We start from the raw sequence: 23,132 nt of genomic DNA on the forward strand, positions 1-23,132 counted from the left end.
TTTCTTGGCACTGTAAATCTTTGCGCACACACAGGTTTCTGGGTACCACAGCTCTTGGACACACAGTAAATAAAAAACACAGTAAATAATTCACGTCAGACACTATTTGCATTTCCCCCAAATGCAGTTCAACAAATCCAGTGATTTAATATTCTTAATATTGAGGGCGGTCTGATTAATAAGACAAATCACATCTGTTTTTTATTTGGTGTTATTGGACTCAGTTGATGTATTAGCAATAAAAAAAATATTTTAACTTCTTTCTAAGACATATTAAAAAAAAAAGGGAATAAAAAAAGGGCATGCCAAAGGAAGCAGACATGTATTTTCTGAAACTGGCAAACTCTTCACACTATAATAACTAATACTGGGATGTTTTGTGCAGATGTTAGAGGAACAACAGTTGCTAAGTTGTTTAAAGTAGTTTTCATAAAATAATAATTGGAGCCATATGTTGAGAACTTCCAAATTCTGTGTGAAGCGATCAGGTTTGCTACCATCAGTGCCTATCATGAGTAACATCAGTGATCAATTGATGTGTTTATACACTATGTATGTAATGCAGAAAATAAAATGTCTTAACAGGAAATTTTTCAAAAGCATCAAAGCATAAGTCAAATAGTTTTACCATCAACTCATCTCTATTAATGATGATTGGTTCACAAAAATTAAAAAAATAAAATAAGAATTGTGTCTGGAAAAGGCATCCCCCCTTGCCCTGGGATTTGTTCCTGCTACTGAGGTCCCATTTACACGACAGCGTTTCCAAGTGAAAACTTCAGTTAGGTGTCTGTTAACTTTGCTCAGATCCACTGGAAACCTAACTTTTTGAAAACCGTTCCCAAAGTGGAACTTTTCTTAAACGCTCCAACGGCAAACAGTTCTTCTCCACATGATTAGATCGACAATAACTACAATGGCAGCCTCCAGCATGTTTCCCAGTCCATATTCTCCTGGGGCTTGGCAGTTTTTTATAGTTGGTAGTCAATCGGAATGACTATCCAACTTTTCCGTCTGTCCACATGAATGTCAGTGTTGTGGCCGTTGTTCATCTCTATAGTGTATTGTTCTCTGCACTCTTGTGTGTGGTTTCATTACAAAACAAAAAACACCACCTACTGGTGGACCTACAGACGACATCACTTTCAAAACGTTGCTGTGTAAACGCAACGTTTTTCTGAAACGGAAAACAACGCATTTTCACTGGAAACATTGTTGTGTAAAACAGGAGCTGAAACTTCCCGGTGCTCTCCTATGGGAGGCACTTTGAAATAAACTGTCAAACTGTTAGTACTTTAAAAAAAAAATCCTTATTAGGGACAACACCAACAATGACCAATCTGGGGTCCCAAAGTAGCCACATTTGCTGCTTTTCTTTGAAACATAAAAATATAGTTTATACCCCAACATCCCATAACAGTCTTGGAAAGCAAAAATGGTATGGGACAGAAAAGTTAACTGTTCTAAAATTCACAATTGTAACATTTGCATGAGATTCATTGCGCAGTGAATTACAACCTGACAATATAAGTGTGTTGTTAAAGAATTATATAAAATCTTGATACTCCACAAAAACATATTCTAAAATCATCAGTGCCTCATTAAGAGACGACTCAAACTGTTGAGTTTAATGCTGAAGTCGCATGGCTTTTCTCTAAGAGCTTTTTTTTCCTTTAATGTCATCCAAGGACATTTGGGTGTGATCACTTGGTGACTCCAGTTTGCCCAAAGGTGAACAAGTGAAGGAGGATGCTTGTATATCTTAATGTGTCTGCCTTGTGATAGATTGGAAACCTGCCCAGTGAGAATTAAGCTAAGCTCTTGTCCTTTATGACCCCAAACAGAGTAAAGGTTTATTGATGGATGGATGAAGGAATAAAATTTGAAAGTGTGAAAGTAAAGTAGCTTCGCTTGGCTGCATATTCAATAGGTGTAAAAAATGTGTGATGAGCGCCGCCCTTCCCCCCACTTTTAATGACGGAACCAAATCGGAGCCAAATCTGTTAAAGGTTTCCTTGAAGGTAGCTGTTGCACGGGGGTTGGTTAGCGGCGTAATGAGTCGAGGCAAACTCGTGAACTGCCTCCTGCTGACGTGATGCTCACAAAGGGTGGAGGTGGGGGTGGGGGTGGGGAGTGTCTGCTTGAGGGCAGGAAAGGATGAGAGGAGGAGGAGTGTGGCGGAAAGCTATAGCTTGTGCCACCTATGTGTACACAAAGGAGTCATCAATTTACACAAGGAGAGGGTTTTTGTCACCTGCTCTCCCCGGGAAGACAAAGCTGAGGATAGATTCATCCTTACATCCATCTTGAATACACTCTTCATCTTGAATATGGCTACAGGGGGCTGAAACAGTTAACCCCAGATGAAATGCAGGGTACACCCTGAAAAGGTCAGCAGTCCATCACATGATTTCAGTAAATTTGCATATGTATGGTCACGTATGAATAATTCTAGGCAGGGAGAGTTAATGTGATCTCTGTGGAAAGCGTTGCTTTAGAAAAGAAACCTTTTCCATCAGTTTCGATTCAGAACTAATCTTTGCTTTGAAATTGAGCAAATTACTTTATTTTCTGGCGCTATTCTCTAGCAACTGTGGTTGCACAAACCTGCAGTGATGGGTTGCGTCTGAATCTACAAACCTGCACTCAAATGGGAACAAACTCTCATTACAACCTATCTCAGGTGTTTTCGTCACCTGCATTTCTCATTTCTGCCTCGTCAGCTCTGAGCTGAAAGGTCATGTCAACAGATCCAGGGGACAGATATATGAACATATCGCTGGTCTGGCCAGTTGTACACGGTGGCAGGATCTTACAGTAGCTTCTCTAGCAAAACTCTCATGTTACTGGTGTCTCATTTCACTAGCTCAGGGCAGCGGGCGAAACTCACCGTCCTTGGGTATGTGTCCTCTCTCCCCTTTATCTGTGTTCATCTATTCCTCAATAGTCTGAGGGGATCTTACATTTTCTATATTTGTGTCATTATTCAATGTTCAACTAACATTAGGAATTTAATGGCATTTATTGTCCTTTTAAAGCTTGGTTGTACCACTCTTTCTTTGTGAAGGATTACAGATTCCTTAATTTGAAAGCCTCCATGTGGTTTCTAGGAATTATTCTATAAGACAGTGTAGCTTCTCTCGGGTGGGCCTTTGAAGATGCTATTGGTTGTCATATATTTCACCTTAACTCACAAACTCAATTTCCTGTAAGTCTAAACAGTATTTTTTATAAAGAAAAATGTAGTGTCTTAGTTCTGTCGTGCATGTTTTGTCTAAGGTCAGGTTGTAATTGAATCCAGATTTCATAAACTTTCTTACACTATATGATTTAGAGTCTGATCTACGAATGATTTGAGTGAATGAAAATGGGCACAAACGTGACATGTGAAAGTTAATCTACTAATGGGGGTGCACTCTTTAGATAGTGTCCAACAGATCTGCAAAAATAACACACACTATCCTTTTAGCATGCTTGCCTCAATGTATATGAAATATTGCCCAGATCATGCAACACACCAGGAGGGGTATATATACTATTTAGATAATGTATAAAATACAGTGTGGTTCACTGTGTTTTTGCAGCTTTTGAAAAGGAGGTGTAAATCGGTTCAGCCTTTAACAGAGATGCTGCTGTTATTGTGGGGACAGGCGTTTCTCACCTGGCCTGCCACAACTTTTGTTGGTGGACCGCATTCTGACTCACGGTCTAACTTGATAACAGATCATCTGCCATGTAAAGATTTTGTAACTCCATGTTACTTCGTGCTTGAGCAGGTTCAGCACTCACCCCTTATCACTGCCTGGCAAACTCTCCAGTACACCATTCTTGGGCAATAAGGGTCTCGTGCCTGCCAAACACTAGTTTGAATACTGTTTTGCACTACTCACGTTTGTTCTCAGTTGATCACCCACATAATGCACGCAAACTGAGAGCACAATCTAATTGTGTGCGCCTGTAGTTTAGCACGCTTCATGCTGGATGTTTGTAAATCAAGCCCATTATGGCTAAGAAGTGACTGCTATTCAAGATCCCAGGATTTGAATTTGTCACCAACAAGTATAGCAATAAAAAATGTGTGCTTGCAAATCACTCAGGCAAAAGGCATGACATTGCTGGCGGCTTATTAATAAGTCACTGCAACGATACAACTGTACAACGCTTTATTGTTAAGAGACAACACACAAGTTACTACTTACTTTTATACTTATCAGCTGGTAAAGAAACTCCATTACTTTTTTATATGAGTAACTGTTAACCGCAATTAAGCATGGACAACTAGTACAACACTGTCCATCGCATTCACAGAGGAACTCTGCAGCGTGACAGCATGCAGCCGGAGTCACAAAAAATGATGTTCAGTCACAAGGAGAGCAAGGAATCATGCGGCAGATGGCCTGGCCGTCACAGAGCTCTGATCATTCAGTAAGACTGGGATTACATGAAAAGACAGAAGCAACTGAGACAGCCTAAATCCACAGTCGAACTTTGGCAAGTTCTCCAAGATGCATAGACCACCCCACCTTTGGTTGCATTGATTTATTCTTCTCATCTCATTGATGTCTGGGCGCTTAAATACTTTTATACACTTACATAGACTTACAAATGCAACTTTTTTTTCTCCTCATATTAGAAAAGTTTTATACGACAGAGTTTTAAAAACTCAGGACACTGGTGATATGTAGAAGAGCCGGAGGAATCGAAGTCAGAAGAAGAGTAGAGGGACATGGGGCATGTGACACATGACAGGATGCTGAGTTTGTTGACAGGACACAAACAAACTGTGCTGCACACAATGCACGTCGGCTGCACGTCATTCCAAATAGCCCACAAATCGCTGACAGTTGTGGAAAAAAAAAGCAGGGGTCACAGCATTGTCAAACCCCAAGACTTGAAGTAAACGAAAGCTTTTTCATAGATAGGTACTACTGGAATTTGAATTCCTGCTGAAATAAATCTATCAATGCACCGGAACAAATTAAAAACAGACTTTTCCTCAACTATACACCACATGTTTTATATTAACTTTCTTTAAGGAACCTTAAGTTTGCATGTTCTCCCTTTGCACACAAGAGTTTTCTCTGGGTACTCCTTCAAAAACATGTGAGGCTGGTTGATGATTCTATCTTTCCTGTAGTTGTGAATGTGAGTGTTTTCAGGATGATGTCACCTGTCCGAGATGTACCCTTCCTTCAGCCATAATCAGCTGGGCTCGGCTCCAGCTCCTCGCAACCCTAACTTCAATAGACTTGTATGGAAGATTGATCGATGGCCGAAAATATCCTTAGTTATACTCTCCATTTTCTTCATGCCGAGCTGCACGGTGGGGGGGAGTGGTCACAGTGAGGATATTCACAGTTTACAGCCATTCTGTGTGAAATTTGCCTGTTCTCCTTGTGCACATGTGATTTCTCCAAAAACATGGTGCCCGTCTCTCCATGATTGTCCCGTGATGGATTGGTAACCTATCCGGGGCTTACACTGCCTTCACCCATGAGCTGGGATCGGCTCCAGCTCCTTGCAAGCCTAAGTTGGATAAAGCAGTATAGAAAATGACTGGATGAGTGGAGGAATTTACTTCAAAGCATACTTCTACAAATCCATCAACTTAAAGTTGGCAGCCACAAAAGGTTTCTTCTCTATTTTCTCATGTTTCCATAGACATGTCAGTCCAAGGTGTTTGATCTCTCTGATGGAGTGTCCCAATACGCATGGTTCCCCTGTCGTGAGGCCCGTCAGACATCCTGGGTCTATTCTACATTTTGGCTTAAGGTAAGACCAATAATTCATTATGACTCCGCTGGCACCCGAAATACTTTATTTATTTATTTTAATTTAATATGTAATTATGTTCCACTACAATTAATGTCAAACAAATGTCCTGTCACCTGAATCTGATTGAGTTAAGTGACCAAGGTGCCTGGATTGTGAGATGAAGCATTCGGTAATCTATGTGATGCTTCTGCATTATGGTTTTAGGAAAAGAAGTTTGGAGAATACATACTCAGGTGTATTTCTGTCTTCTTGTCATCCCCTCACTTGGCCTTTGGTTTTCATTACAAGATTGTCTGTTCATGACTTGACTAAAAGATCAGGTTTCCAGGAAAAGACTTTCAGTGGTGTAAAAGAGGGACACCCGTCACCTCGGTAATTTGATTGCCCTCCTGTGCCTCCCTCCAAATTGCCATTAGTTCTATGGGCTGTCAATCACTGGGTAAAGTTGTCACCCGTCGTTCTGCGATAAGATGTCAATAAAACTCAAACCTGCAGTAATCTGATTAGTAAGTTTATGGCTGGACTTATTGAGTCCTTGAGTTCACTTTGAGGATATTTATGTATGTTTTCCTCAGTTAAAAAAAGTGGAACGAATGTTACACTTTGTGATACCTGAAGCTGCTGAAGATTCTGTTGAATAGATTACTAATTTAACCGAAGGACCAGATGTTGAAGAGAACAATATAACCAAGGGGACATGTCCAACCAAATATTAATGTTGACAGTGGAAAATGAAGAAATCATATGCATCCTCTTTAAAAAAGAAAGAAGTTGCTGAGCCAACAAAACAAGATGAGGAAATAAATGCACTAATTTAACAATCAAAAAATGTTAGCAATGATTTCCAGTACTTCCCATTGGCCCCCAAATGACCCGGATCAATCCTTGAGAAAATATTAATGTCAAATCCTTTGAAAGAAGCTTTATTTTTGGGCAAGACACTGTTTCTGTACAGTCTGCAATAGCAAAGTCTATTTTAACTTACAATATGGTTATTTTATCTATGCTTTAGTTTCTTTGTGAACTCACTTATCTAATATTATTTTAATTCCAGGCAGGAGCATTTGAAAATAAGTAGAGAGGATGGTGTGAAACTGTGCTCAGCTTAATGCCCTGTGTTTTTTTTGTGTGTTTTTTTCAAACCTCATTCAGGCCTACTTTTCTCACCCGATGGTGGCAGCAGCAGTGATTATACACCTGGCTGCCGATGGGACCAACTACATTGACCAGACACAGTGTAACATCACTGTTCAGTTGGTGGATACCAAAGAGGGCATCCACAGTCTTGGTGAGAACTGTAATACTATATCAAACTTCAGTCGCTCTTTCCACACCAGCATGCCATTAGGCCCCCGGTTTAATCATTTTTTGTACCTTTGGGGTAGGGTGTTTTGGTCCCCTAAACTTGTCTTGCCTCTACCTTATTGTGCTGTGTTTTGTCTTTTGCTCCACAATCCTTCCCGCAGGTGACTGGCGACTGAGCTGCCGCACTAACCCGCTGGTAATCCCAGTGAGCCATGACTTGTCAGTGGCCTTTTACCACACCAAGGCCATCCTAGTCATGTTTGCGTCTCATTTCGTGGCCATCTCGGGTGTCGGACTGCGCTCCTTTCAGTCTTTTGACCCAATCACAATAAGTGGCTGCCAAAGCAACGAAATCTACAACCCAACAGGACAGAGGTAAGTTTGAGAAACGGGAGAATAGATCAGGTATTTTTATGTGTCGCATTCAAACGGGACAGCATTTTTAGATAAGCTTTAAAGAAGGCTGTTGATCAAATACATCAGGCCACATCCCGTCCCTCTTTAATGCTGACTTTAAATTGTCCGTCCAACAACTTTGAAGAACCACACGGAAACACAAGCACGCAAGAAGAGACAAGCCATGCTTGGTTATGTTTCTGCATGGGATTGTTCAAACTGAAAACATCAGCGAGCATGCATTTAGTAATGATGCCAGAAAGCTGTTTAATCTCAGACATCTGCCCAAGATGCAGCAATAACAAGCAAAATCTGGGGAAATTTACAGCTAATTTGGACCTGTTGCAGAGCTTTGCAAATTTGCAACAAAAAGCCTGCAATGCTGCCTCCATCACTAAATCTTATTTACCTCCCAGTTTGCTTTAGACTGTGCTGAGGCTGAAGAAGGCACTGCATGTAAATATAGTACCTACAGTAAATACTTTAAGATGCTTAATACTACTTAAAAAGTACTCAAATGGCCCATTCTTAAGGCTTGAGTTTATTCTATATTTCAACTTTTTCCTGTGCTGCTCATACAACGATTTATAAATGCTGAATGAAAACGTATCAACTTAAAATTGTGATATTTAATAAATACCCACTGAGACATGTACTACTATTTTTTCAGCTGTGAAATCACAATTGAAATTGTCCTCTACCTTTAATGTTAACTACGAGCCTCATGATGTCATTCCTCACAAACGCAGTGAAACCAGACCACACACACACATGAAGAACCACAATTTACCAATTTCCACACCACTGTCATGCATGAGACAGTTCATAGGGACGATGCTCCCGCCCGCCTTTCAACAAGAAATGCACTAATAAACCCCACAATACACAAAGAATGGATGGTCAGTGGTTCTGTGTGGAGAGATAGAGCTGTTTGTGGCTTTTGTTGTGTGCCAGAGAGACATCCAAGAGTACCTAAATAGATTAAAACTGCTGTGTATCTGCATCAGCCAGGAAATTGTTTGTTACCACACACACAGACATAGCCACTTTCTCCCAGCGTTCTTGCTGACTTTTTCTTTCTTTCATATTCCCTCCACTTCATTTAATTTCTCGAGGCTCCTGAAAACCATTATGCTCACATGAGGACAAGCCAGCGAGTCAATCCCACTTATCCTCACAAGTTTTTGAACATGCTACAAGTTGAATTTTCATTATAATCATATAACAATCAGCTATTATTCAGTGTTATGACCTTCCAACTTTTGAAGGAAAACCCGGGCTGTGTTTCTTTGCCATTGATCTGTTTCTTTTCTTAATAAACCATAATTAATCATCCCCTGATCTCAGCAGATCACCTTCCAAGCTATCCTTTTCTCTCTCCTGCATGTTGCTTGACTCCGTCTTCATTTCCGTCTCTTTCCCTCCCCCTGCTTTTCTACCTCTCCCCTCCTCCTCCCTTCCATCATAGCTGCTATCCTGTTCTGTCCTCTCATCCTTTACTTTCACGTCATCTTCCTCCCTTACTGACTGCCATTCTCCCCTTTTTTGTGCCTCCTGCTCCTACTTTCCTTCCATCGTTCTCCTGGGCCGAGCAGCATATTTCCCGTAATACTTATGCCTCTACAAAACACCACATCCCTTTTTCCCTGAGTTGTTAACAACAGGAGCTATTAACATGACTCAGTTTTATGTTCCATGCTTGTCTGCAAGCACATGCACATGTATGTTTTCTCTTTTGTCTCAGCTTTTCGCACCTTTTTCTTCTCAGTTTACATTCATTTCTTCAATTTTTCTTCTCGTCGCCTCATCCTGCATGCAGAACTGCTGAGTTTTGGCTATTAATCTAAGAGTGATGTTGCGAAAGTTTTTGTTCTGTTCTTACGTTCCTGTTTTACTGTCTTTTGAGTCGTACTTACTATTCTCTGGTGGAGTATACTGTATTCTCATTTGCAGGGGTGGGGGATAGTTTTCCAGGTAGTTAATTGTAATTTATGTCATAAATTCCAGAGCGACTCGCAGAAAACCACAAAGAGTTTGTTCAAAGCCAAAGTGTCCACAGAGGAGGTTTCTAGGCTTTCCTAGTCCTCAAGGAGTCTAGACGTAAGGGACCGCTACTAGTGTGTTTTATATCACCAGTCTTCACCTGCTCAGCTAAGCTTTCTGTCAGCCTGAGTTGATATAGCGAGAGGGACAGAAAGGTAGGAAATGAAGGACATATGGAATAATATAAATGAATAAGGTCATTACTAATCTGGGGGGAATAAAGCAAAGAAAGCTAAATATTATGCTTGCTATAGAAGTAGGGAAATTAATGGCTGAAAAGAGAAAAATAGAGACTCCACTAACGCTGGAGTGAGTTTAACAATGTTTCTCCAGACTTGTATTTTCTTACAGGCTCTCTCTCTCTCTCTCTCTCTCTCTCTCTCTCTCTCTCTCTCTCTCTCTCTCTCTCTCTCTCTCTCTGCATCCTTCTCGCCTTCAGGAGGGGAACCTATACTGTAGAATGTGGACTGTAAAAAGGTGCCTTGGGCATCCAAACATTCCAAAAGCATTAAAAACCTTCTCCATCAGGCTCCTAACAAAGCTGTGACCAAACTCTCCCACTGTAGCCCACACATGATCCATCCTGTTGCTCTCAATTCACAAACTACGCACACGGAGACACCCTTTTACGCACACAGCAAATATGGCAATCTTTTCCCCATGTGGTTTATTGATTCGATATGTTAAGCAGTCAATGATGGATGGATGTGGTTGACTTGATGCATAGCTTGTCTGTTAGTGAGCAAATGTGCTTCGATGTTTGGAAGTCTGCAGTGTTATTTCATTCACAAAATGTATAGTTGGTTGTAAGTTAAAGTGTTTTCTTTCATCATTTTTCTCTCTGTTCCCTGTTTCTTTCTCACTTTCTTTTACCACAACCCCCTACCACGTGCCCACACACACACACACACACACACACACACACACACACACACACACACACACACACACACACACACACACACACACACACACACACACACACACACACACACACACACACACACACACACACACACACACACACACACACACTCTCTCTCTCTCTCTCTCTCATAGTTGTGTACATTATTCGTGTGAAGCCATTGACTGCCAGGAACCCTTAATCCGCAATGCAGAGCTGAAGTGCAGTAGCCCTGGCCGCCACTTCTACAATGGAGACCGCTGCACCATCTCCTGCAACTCTGGATATGTCTTGCAAGTCCACCAGGACGATGACATCATCAAGAGCCAGGTGAATGCACAGACACACTCCAACCCATGTTTCAGCACACGTAAGGCAGTTAAAGCGCCGGCTGCTCAAAGAGCCGTCCACACGAAAACACTTAAGTGCAGAAGCATCTCAGCAGCATAATGGAGCATGCATACAAATTTGTGAATGTGCACATGAACATGCACGGATGCCAAATGAAGTACTAAAATCTCCATAAATAAGGGTCCAAAATAGTCTGCTTTCCTCTCTATCTCTGCATTTATTTTGTCACCTGCAAAACTAGGCTTGGCATGGCAAGCCACCAGGGAGAATGACATCATAAACATCCAGGTACATGAGTGTTGCACTGGGAAGTGGAGCCCCGAGTCTCCTCCTCCCGCTATCTCGCTACACATATACGAGCAGAGAACACCAAATACACACACACACATTCACATGTCATAGGCATGAAGACACGCATGTACCTACACACACACTCACACACTCACACACACACACACACACACAGAACACATGTATGCGTTATTCTCTACAAGCAGACATAAAAACGTTTCATCTTTTGCTGAGCATGCTGCACCATCACCTCAAACAGTCACTTTGTATTGCTACTCCACCGGGACGATGACATCATAGCATAGTGTCTGCTCCCTCTCCCTCGTTCACTCGCTCTCTCTCTGTCTTCTTGCTCATTTTGCACACATTGAAGTCTCTGTTAAAGGGCAGGTTTTTGCGACTGCTCTCACGAAACAGCCTACATTAAATGCTCTCATGTAGATATCGGCACACACATACAAACATGCGTGCATGCACGCGGTGCACACACAAAGACAACAATTTCTTGCATAGGCAGAACACAGATGCATACAGATACAGTATACACACAGATGCATGCACATTACAAGTAAACAAACAAACAGGGTAGTTGACACCACATCGTAAACCTTTTGGATTGGGGCCAAGCTGCTGTAAAGGCCATATAAACGCTTTATCCTTCTCCCTGGTTATGTAAAGCTGTCTGCAAGACAATCTATTAATGCTCCCCGAGAGAGATAGGACATTCAGAAAACAAGCTGAATTTTGTTTTTATGTGTGCTTTAGTTGGAAAAAAAGAAAACATGACTGTACTGTGTGTGTGTGTGTGGGTGTGTGTGTGTGTGTGTGTGTGTGTGTGTGTGTGTGTGTGTGTGTGTGTGTGTGTTCATATGAGGTTGCGTGTGAGTTAAGATTAAGTAGAGAGGCTAGTAATGGAAAGGCAATAAGAAAAAATTTAAGTTAGAAATCAAGGCTTTTAGTTCTGATGTTGACCAAAACCTTATATTTTGCTATATATGATATTTCCACATGCTCCCACTATAATGTGTAGCTTGGAGTATTTCCAGGACAACAAAGTCAGCTGTCTTTTCTCTTCTCCTAAAAGTCCATATCTACTTATGTACAGTATATCCGCTCACAAAAATACAACATTATAACATAACAAACATTATACAAACACCAAATTATTCTCTATTGAATATGCGCAGAACTGTAATAGTATTATAATTCGATTGACATTTTACTTTGTGGCTATTTATCACTGTCGCTGTTTCATGGTAAATAATGCTTCTTGAGAAAGGGAGGCAGGAAACTAAAGTGGGGGTGATGGGAGAACAGAAAAGCGAGTGGAGACATTGAAATATAATTTTTTAAGCTCTTTATACTGTATATCTGCAATAGCTGGTGTCGGCTCACAGATGACCTGTGGATGTATTTACTAAATAATGAGGTATCTTATCAGTTTAATTTTGAGAAGTGATATTTTGCTCACATAAGAAACCAAATGCCAAATATTCATAGTGAATACATAAGTTGTCCTAAATCTGAAATACTAACTTGCTAATCGTCTCCAAACCAAAAATCTTTTTTTTTCAGTTCGGACATTTCTTACCGTTTCAGATTTTGTCTCCTAGTGTATGAACACTGAGTCCAGAACTGTTAAACTTTGACATAAATCTTTCAACGTTTCCAGAGTTGAATGTAACTTTTAGCAGCTGTATTTGTTGCTCGCTTTTAAGTCCAGATGTGGACATAACTGTGATCTTTCTTTAACTGCCAGCTGTGAAGAGAAGTGGAATAAAAGAAGCCTTTGCATAACACCGCAAAAGAAACACAATTTCAGCCTGTATCAAATGTAAATACTGTACATTATTACCTTTTACAGTTGATTAGATATAAATGAATGCATTACACCCTCAAGGTATTAAATTCACAGAAGGTCCATTCTTTCAAGGCTGCTGCAGCTCGGTTTTCCGTGCAGGTTTACTTCTGTCACCGGGATTGGTGGTTTGATTCCCATTTTGCCCCGTCAATATATGAAAGTGCCCTAAACTATTGAGCCCCTTGGCTGTCATGCCATTGTTTGTGTATGAAGGCAGTAAAAAAAAAAAAAAAAAGAGTTCAGAAGTGGTGAAAATGTAGCAAAAAAAAGTGAAATCCATTTAACATTTCATTTATTTCATTTCTCCTTTTACACTTTTTTTTTTTTTTTTTTTACAAATAAATTTTCGCCCACACCAGTCCTCACAAAGATGCACACTTCTCCGCACAAGTTGAAGAGTGCAGTGTAAAGCACAATCTTGTCTCCTTTCATTAGCCAATTACATTTTTCATTCAGTGCTGTCAAAGTGGTTCTGGGAACACCACCTTCTTAGATAATGCTATCTTAGGAACAAATCTGTTTCCCTCACTTGCTTGATTTGTATATGTGTTTTTTTATTGCTGTCTGTTTTTCCTATCCCCCTCGCTCTTTGAAGTGGTCGGGGGAACACTGAGTGCTGGCACAGAAAAAGTCACATCTAACTCACACAGACTTTCCCTTTAAAGAAAGACTGTGGGCTTGACAATTGTCCACCGAACAGCAGCCCGCTAAACCATTGCGATATAACTCACCCTGACCACATCACCTTCTTTTACGTAGTTTTGGCTTGGTGAAAACAAATAATATACAAATATCTAGACATTTCAAGGTGGAAGTTATCTCCATTTGCTGAAATCACTGTTGCTTTTCAGGTTACTGATTTGGGAAATGATGAACTATAATAAGGATTTCATTCAATCAAAATGACACATGGCTGTTGTTGTTGTTTCTCTGATGTGAAGTGTGCTGCTAAGTACTTATCTGAAAAAAGAATCAAACCTTTTTTAAAAACAGAATTTTGCCTGTGATAAATTGCAGGTGAAACACTTTTGTATTTCAGGCAGATAAAATCTCCACGTCTGAGTAAAACATTTCCTCACTAGTAAAAATGAAAGTTCTGAAAGTGTTTTTCCATGAAGTCAAGAATATGATAAATGACACACTACTAGATAGATAGATAGATAGATAGATAGATAGATAGATAGATAGATAGATAGATAGATAGATAGATAGGTACTTTATTCATCCCCGTGGGGAAATTCACAAACTACTACTACAACTACTACTAATAATACCAATAATCATAATACTAATACTACTACTGCTGCTACTGCTACTACGACTACTAGTATTACTACTATGGAGGAGATAGGGGTTGTTTTGTTGATTATGATAAGCATTGTAAAAATATAGTTTGTTGCCTATGGATCTACTTCACTCACATCTTGGCCATGTTGAACACGACACGCCCAAATAGGCCTACAACTTAGTGTATTTGACCAGGACACATTGGATTCTTGGGTGTTATTGTTTGCCGGCACGCACCACCCTCCGGCCCCTGATCATCTGGAGGTCTCTAGACTATTCAAGCCTTTCCATGCAAACAAAAGTCACGAACCAGGTAGGGACCTCTCCATCCTCATCTGTGGTCATGAACTTTGGTACATGGATGCACGTGGTGGAAAACAACCTATATGCATGCGGCAGCCTCTCCATGACAGAGTGAAGTAGAGCCACTACTCCTCCACACTGGGATAAGTCAGTTAAAGCAGGAACTGCAAAGAGGACTCCAAAGTCAGTCCATGACCTTTTGAAAACATTATATTTCTTTAGTTTGCGTTGATGCAGTCTGGGATCCTCCCAGAGGAGGTGGAAGGTGCTGCAGGGGACAGATATATCTGGGTTTCTATGCTTTCCTACAGCCTATCAATTCAGATGATGAAATAATACCAATATGTGGAGTGAAAAAACATTTAATTCTAAACTTATATTTTTCCGAGCTCAGTATATATAATTGAAGCTGCTACAAAATGGCATTATGGCATAACTATTTCAAAGACCCTGACCAAATTCATTTTTGGGGGATTTGCACCCCCAACTTCAACTTTGGAAGGTCAACACAGAAATCCTTGCAGACTTGGCGCCTGTGGCCAATGCTGCTTCTGCTGCTGCTTTGCATTACAGCGCATATACATCTCCCCATGGAATCACCACCATTACTGTACTTGTGTATGCGATTTTGTTCGCATGTTGTCCAAACATATTGAAACTTCTAAATTGAGAGAAGAAGCTGTCAGACCATTGGTCGACTTGTCTGTTATTCTGTCTGGATTGAATTAGGCTGAGTAGCCAGAAGCTGTTAAGATTGCTACTGGACGAGAAACAGTCAGCTGTAAATTTTTTAAAGGAGGAAAATTCTCCCACATTTACTTGCATAGTATTACAGACAACTATATATAGTTACTTCATACAGTCGCTTTCTTTTTTTTGGAGGGGGGGGGGGGGGGGGGGGGGATCTCATAATAACAAAGTAAAAGCATATTTTTATTGGAACTTTTGAAGACTACCTTTGTCCAAACCCAATCCTGGAGCCGGTCCCAAGTGACTTGTGGATGAAAGCAGGGAACACCCTGAACACATCACCTGTCCATCACAGGGCAAACACAGAACAGCAGACAGTCTCACACACACTCGGGTCACAAATCAATCTCAAACATATGTCACTGGACTGTGTGAGGAAACCGGAGGACCTGGAGAAAACTCATGCACGCACGGGGAGACGCGAACTGGAAAATGTGATCACTTTGTTTTCAAGCTTGACAGCAGCTACAACACTGAGACTTCATGGGTTAGGACTTGTTTTTGGTGCACTGCCACGTTCAAGTTCCTCCATTGATGGTTCATGAAGTTTGTATCGGTCTTTCAGTGGGTCATTCGCGGGCAGTTTAAATCTTACCCTAAAGCCACTCTGACGGGGTATTGTCATGCTTAAAGGTTACCTTTCGCCCCAATTTCTATTTATGTCCCCTCTGGTGCTGGATTTCTCTGAGAGTCTCTGTATATTTGGCTACATTGATTCTTTCCTCAGTTCAATCTTCCCTGCTTCTGAAAAGTCCCTTCATATATTGTGACGCTCCTGCCATGCTTCACTGCAGGGATGGTATTTGCCATGTGATGAACCGTGCCAGTTGTCAAAGCCTGATACATGAGACAATCTATTGTCTCATGCTCGTGGAGAACTTTGACCAATTCCCATTGGCCTCTCATCTGTCTTTTTAACCAAATGCTGGGTTGTTTTTAACGTAAAAATCCAATGATCTTGTTGAAGTGCTGCTGAGATGATCATCTCCGCTCTGAAACTCTTAAACATTTGAAGTTGACTAGGTCATCTCTAATCTTTCTTGCACATTTCTGCTGGACAGCTGGACAGCATCGTCTTATTTGGCGAGGTTACAGAAGTAGACTTGAGATCGGAAGTTTGCATGTTCGAATCCCACTGCTGACGAGTCACCGCAGTGCATATATGAGGAAGACTCTTGAGCACTAGATAACTGTAACAACCCACTGCTCCTAGAAATAGGATGGCTTAAATGCGGTGGAATAATTTCCCAATGAGGGTTAGTTAAAGTACACAAACTTGAAGGAAAGCAAGAAATAATCCACTACAAAAATAGATGATACTGTATCATGTGCAAAAACATGAAGCATCAGAAAGCTTCCTTGAGCAACTGCATGCACATAGTGAAACTTAATCAAATATGAAAACAGCTGTTGATCATGGGTCCAAATACTGGCCTGACCTTTCTGTGAAAAAGTTACATGTTCTCCATGTGCGTGATTCCTCCCACTATCCAACAACATGCACGTGAGGTTAACTGGTGACCCTAAATTTCCCTAAATTAGTGTGACTATCAGTGTGCGGGATTGTGTGATTGCCTTGAGACGGACTGGCGTCCTGTCCAGGGTGTCCCCTGCCCTCGGCCATAGTTAGCTGGTATCGGATGGAGTGGTAAAGAAGATGGATGGATGGATGGATGGATGGATGGATACAGTATATGCTCATGTTTTTGTGGGCTGATTGTTTTATGTGAATTCCCTCCGGCCTCAATTTTACAACGGGCCTGTTTAAAGTTAGACCAAAAGCCTGCAAATTACTATTTCACATATGTATTTAATACCTAACGCCACTATATAAACATCATTATTTCCATAAAGGCTTTATTTAGAGCCTCCTATAATGACTTTTTCAACACTTCGTCCTGTTATTATTCAGAAGGTGTGCACATGCAGTGCATATGTTACTTTACTAGAAATCCAAATGTGAAAAGAGCTTATTTGTTTTAGAGGAATCCGATACTGTTATGTGATGAGATATAATGGGACCAAGATGAAAGATAATGGGAAGAGGGTGCAGGAAATGAAGAAAAAGATACGTAATGTTAAGGGAGTCCAGCTTGTGCAACCTTCAAATTTGGCCTCACTTTAAAAAGATGTGTGTCATTACAGTCAACCGAAAAGGGTGTGCTAGGTAATTGATGATGAAAACACAGGTATGCCTTTTATTGTTCTCCAAAGGAAAAGTCAAGATGATTGAGCTTTAACAACACCGCTGTTAGATATATTGGCAGAGCCATCAGTATATGGATTCCTGTTATGTTGCACAGTGCTGTTTATTGGAAGATGACGAAAACATTTGTGGTTTGGATGATGCATATTGGTGTCATCTCTGGAATTGTAATGGAAAAAGCCAAACAACTTACAAGAATCAGTGCTGTTTAATAGGAAATGGACATAAGACAAGAGTTATTTTTGCTAATAGTTTGCTATTTTGAAATGGAATGTTTTGAATGATGGAAAACTCAATATTCTGCTTCCAGTACCTCATGTAACAAAAAAAAAAAATATTGTGTTTTTATTACAAAGGAATCATTGCTCATCATTGCAAAGAATGCATTAGCACAAGCACAGCCATGTTTACACGTGTTATGTTTCAATGCCGTCTAGGGACATTTCATTGACATGCATTAATTATCCATCACAAGTCCATCACAGTACAAACACAGACAACAATCATGTAAACTCACATCTATAGTGGAAATTATAATTTTTTTTGATTTTTTTAAAATGTTTTTTGGACTGCTGGAGGAAACCAGAAAGGCCCCCCAGCTGCAGACTCAAATCAGAGAGATAGTTGCTGTGAAGTGAGAGTGCTGACCATTACAACACTATGCACTCTTATCAAACAACTCATAGCCTATCCTTAAAGATGCATTTAAACATTAAAAAAAACAAAACTTTTTTTTCAATTTTTTTCTGGCCTACTGCATGTCAATAATTCTACCTCAAAAATCAAGCTTGTTTAATAATTCCGAATCCAGTAGGATCAGATCCAAAACACGCTTCCTCTACTTTGAAGCATTTTTATTGAAAATATGTTAATTTCCAGGAAACAAACATTGCTTGGACATTTTCAAAACATGTTCATGTTTTCACCTAATAAATTAATAATTCTCCTTATGAGGAATGTGGACTAAATATACCCAGAAACATACTTTGACGATCAAAACTATTCTCAGACGTCAAATAAAACTAATACAAAATGCGTTCTTTTTTTTCGTTGACAACAACAAACACACACAATTCATGCAAAACATGCGTCATTTGGAAGTCTCACTCAGACTACAGAGGACTTAAACCCGTCTCAGTAGACTTTTATTACCACTTCTGGGATTGACTGTTGAGTCTTTTCCATGTGTGGATTTCCTCCAGGTACTCCAGAGTTTACCGAATTCCAAAAACAAGAGCATAATCACATCGGTTGTTGCACTCTGTAGGCTTGCAAACTCAAGGTAGGCTGGCCTGATTTCCAAAACCGACCCAAAAAGAGAAGCTGAAAAAAAGTCACTCACTAAGAGAGTCATCATGTACTGTATTTAATAAAGTATTGTATGTTCTTTAGTGTTTTTTTCCCCTCTACTTTGGTTGTTTGGTCTCTGATAAACATTTCTGTTGTTAATCTTTTCCCAAAAAAATGAGAAGGTGTGAGCGTCTCTGTGAATCAAACTACTTTCTCAGGATCACCACTGCACAGAAAACGAGCAAAGAGAACTCGGGGTTGTCATATAAATCCCAGGAGGTTGTTGTTCCAGTTGTGAAAGATTCCCCCTCTCCCTGTGCGTGCCTGCCTGCGTGCATGCGTGCGTGTGCGCGCATGCGTGTGTGTGTGTGTGTGTGTGTGTGTGTGTGTGTGTGTGTGTGTGTGTGTGTGTGTGTGTGTGTGTGTGTGTGTGTGTGTGTGTTTCTCAGAAGCCGTCACACGTCTACCAAAGTCAATGTGTTTTGGGTTAGGGCTGATTGTGCAGTTGTTGGATATCAGTTGTCTGAGTGTCATGACTTGACCTTACAAATGCTATCAGCAGTTACTTGAGCTGCTGAGTAGCCTATGTGGCTTACTGACATACAGTAAGCTAAGCCTCATCACGCTTTGTTGGGTTGCACGCTGATTAGAAACCCGTTGGTGTGAGTGCTGAATTGCTGTAGTCATTTTTTTTGTCTGCAGGATATCAATCTGTCACATCAATTTTCAAATTAGAGCTTGTGTCCATGCATACTTAGGCATAATGTCTATTTCAGAATTATTCAGTTTCCATCTGTCTTTCTATTTGTGACATTTATTTCTTTTTTCTTCTTCATTTTTATTTTCCAGTCGGACTCTTCTGTGACTATAACCTGTGCAAATGGGAAGTGGAACAAACAGGTTTCATGTGAGCCGGTGGACTGCGGTCTTCCAGACAAATACCATGTTCATCCTGCCAATTTCAGCTTCCCAGACGGCACTACCTATGGCAAGAAGATCACTTTTCAGTGTCGGGAACCCGCCCAGCTAATAGGTGAGTTGGATAGCGGCGCATTAACAGTTGCATGAGAAGTCTTTAGACTGCTTTCATCCTGGGGCCTCTTACTTTAGATGTACTGATGAGAATGAAATGATTGTTTTTCAAGTCTCATGCTCTCCTTTCTTCTACCAGGTACAAACAACACTCTTACGTGTCTTGATGATGGTCTGTGGTCGTTTCCGGAGGCCCTTTGTGAGCTTCGCTGCCCCGCACCTCCTCCCGTACCCAATGCTGTGCTGCAGACCAAGCGTTGCAATGAGACGGGCCTTAAAGTTGGCACGCTCTGCAAGTATAAGTGCAAGCCAGGCTATCACGTCACCAACAAACCCAAAAGGTAAAGAAAGAGCTGGAAATAGTCATTATTAATTATCTTTTGGAAAGTAAAGGCCTTAGATCAATTCCATTAATCTCCTTTCCCTTCAGGCGAGCTTTTAAGCGCCAGTGCACAGAAGACGGCAGCTGGCTCGAGGGGGCATGCGAGCCGGTGACTTGCGATCCTCCGCCTCCCATCTTCCACGGCTCCTATCACTGCACTGACGGCTTCCGCTTTGACAGCGTCTGCAGACTCAACTGCTCTGATCCTGCCGGTAATACCGCTATCGCCGCCGCAGGAGGCTCTACCCATACGGTGAGGCTGCTGCACGCTCCATGCAAGCAGGTCTGTCCATCTCTCTCCTCTCTTTCTATTCCCCGCCTTACCAATGTTTTTTTTGTCTTTTTTTTTCTTTCTCACAAGTTAAAAAACAACCAAAAAGTGGACATTCTCTCTTTCTCTCTTCTTCCCGTTCTTAATGTTACCACGTCTTACTTGTAGATATTATAACTAAGATAAATATGATCAATGATCGTATAACACGCTCATGATATCCAATAATAAACAACCTTGTTAATTAATGAATGAATTAATTAATTAGTGAACAATTTGTTTTGCCCAAACACACGATGTGTTATCACTATACTTTTTACTCTACCTTTGTAATGCTTGTTTTTCCTCCTGTCTCCTTTAGCCATACTCAATTTGATGCCATGCTAATTAGATTGCTATTGATTTCCAGAAAAGCCCTGCCACCACAGACTTTTTTGAAATGTATACACCTTTTAATCTGTTCTGCCTCTCAGGCGTTGTGGGTTGGATGACTGATAAAAATTGGATTGTATTTCCCCGCATGCGATGGGAAGCCGTCTCAGTGTTGTTGGCCCTGTTGTGCTTGTGTATCAGTGTGTATGTGCGCGTGTGTATATAATTATTTGTCTGTCAATATCTGTGTTATTTTCAGGGGGCGGGACCAAATGCGATCCGCTGCAGAAAGGATGGAAACTGGACGGGGTCATTCCGCCTGTGCCCAAACAGCAAGGGCCAGTGCTCTTTACCTCAGAACCTCCATTTCAGCCTGCAGTACTCATGCAAGCGAGGACACGGCATAGGTTTGTATGCGCAAACTCACTTTTATACAACAACAATTTATTTAATGACTGCTGACATCATCTGTTGTTTTTCACATTACTCACAGCTTTTGTTACTCATTTTGTTATTCGTCAACGTCCGCATTACTCACACCATTTGAGTCTGGGCTGTTTACTGTTTGTTCCTAATGAACATCAACAGAAACTCACATTTGTGTACCCTTGAATTACTAATAAACTCGTACTTTCCTGATCTACAATATTGTTATGAGTGTGCTTTGTGCATTCTTTTATTGTTTGGAAATACGTGTCACGGCTAATACACACATATATACAGGTGAGGAGTGCGAGCTGACATGCAGAGAGGGCAACAACGACGTGGTGATCCTCCCTCGCAACATGACAGTAGAGCGTGTGCTCAAAGAGCACTGGAGGAACCCGCATAAAGTCAAAGTAAGTCTGCGCATGTGTCCGTGTCCGCCTCACAGCCCTGACAGACGCACTTCACAAACTTCTGCCATCCACAACTCTCATGCAAGGAATTTCACATTGAGTGCCGACATCCTGAGTCTGTTACCCACAATACAAAATACCAGCTTGTGACTGTCTTTGGTGCCCATTGCCGTACAAATATTTGTCAGGAAGCATGGCAACCCTTTAAACGCTTTATTCTATTCTTGACAGCCACTATGAAAACATGCTGCCTCCTCCTTCACCTTCCACTCCAAAATATGACATGACAACTATCTGAGGACGAGCAACAAGCTGTAAAAATACTTTGGGAATTATGCATGGTCGTCACAAACCGGTTATTAAACCATTGTATTTGCGGCTGTATTTCACCAACGAAAAAACACCCCTAACAAAACGCGATGCATTTTCACATAATTCCCATTGTGAGGAGCACCGTGGACTGTTTAGTCATTGGCAGTAATCTTAGGCTTCGAAATGAAACTTGCTCACAGCAAATTTATCATGTTGAGAAGTGCTTGTCTTCCTCTGATATTTCAAACTGGGTAATGTAGCCCGGAAATGTTTTACAGTGTACATTTGCTTATATGTGAATCTGCAAGAAAATAAGTGTTACAATTTTTGTTTGTTTTTTTACTTGCTAAAATATGAGAAAGAAAAAAAAAGATCATTTGTGGACATGTCCATCTCTAGGTACTTTAATTTGAAAAAAGGCATTTTAATATTAGTGTTAGAATTACATTTTGATAAACTTCAGGTTTTCTTTTTGTTGCTGTGCACAGGTGACCTGATCAACAACTTGCGTTATTGCCATTATCACAGGGTTCTCTCTTTTGAAAGTGATGCAGAAGCAATCGTGAACGTCACAATATGACACACCCTGAAGACACATTATACAAGAGGTTAGAGGTTATAATGAGGAAGGTCGTTTAACACACAACTGTACACTTTGTACCCAAGGAGGTACAAGTCACAGCCACAGTGTCATTTGAGATTTTTCTGAAGCTTGTTGGTGGGATCAGGTGGTTTTGTGTCGTCGTATGAGTCTGCAGAGTGAAGAGAGTACTAGACTGTACCCAGTCTTCTAATTTTACTCTCCCTCTTTGACTTTTTTTTTTTTTGTCACCTTAATGCCCTTTTAGCTGTGCAGTCGGACAACGAGCTTACTAAATGACATTGTGTTTTGTAACAAAAGAAAGAGAAATGAAAAGCCACAGCTGAGTAAAGGAACACATTGTATTTCTGACTTTATTTTTCACTTCTTTTTTTTTTTTTTTTTAGCCTTACAACATTTTTTTGTTTAAGAGTCACACTGAGTCAGCAACCTCTTGCTTTGGATGTTAGGGGAGACGAGTGGGATAAGCCATGTGTATATGAAATGATCTGTTTTTCATGGATTATTTGTGTAATTGATATGATTTGGGCTCAGTGGTAATTTAAAACTTGAGGCAATACT

The 23,132-nt window shown here is 40.7% G+C and overlaps 1 protein-coding gene across 1 annotated transcript in view; it reads left to right on the forward strand.

The window, feature by feature from the left end:
- Positions 1-23,132, forward strand: part of LOC308118078 (pappalysin-1-like) — a gene marked incomplete at its 5' end in the record, with an annotated part of 92,081 nt that overhangs the window by 48,614 nt on the left and 20,335 nt on the right. Inside the window, 9 exons of the mRNA XM_080477308.1 lie at positions 5,662-5,772; positions 6,928-7,063; positions 7,242-7,455; positions 10,579-10,753; positions 19,612-19,795; positions 19,934-20,135; positions 20,225-20,459; positions 21,079-21,226; positions 21,543-21,658. Coding sequence (XP_080333434.1) covers positions 5,662-5,772; positions 6,928-7,063; positions 7,242-7,455; positions 10,579-10,753; positions 19,612-19,795; positions 19,934-20,135; positions 20,225-20,459; positions 21,079-21,226; positions 21,543-21,658 — 1,521 coding nt within the window. The remainder of the gene's footprint in view (positions 1-5,661; positions 5,773-6,927; positions 7,064-7,241; positions 7,456-10,578; positions 10,754-19,611; positions 19,796-19,933; positions 20,136-20,224; positions 20,460-21,078; positions 21,227-21,542; positions 21,659-23,132) is intronic.

The sequence above is a fragment of the Lipophrys pholis genome (assembly GCF_963383615.2).
Source record: "Lipophrys pholis genome assembly, chromosome: 12".
NCBI classification, from domain to species: Eukaryota; Metazoa; Chordata; class Actinopteri; order Blenniiformes; family Blenniidae; genus Lipophrys; species Lipophrys pholis.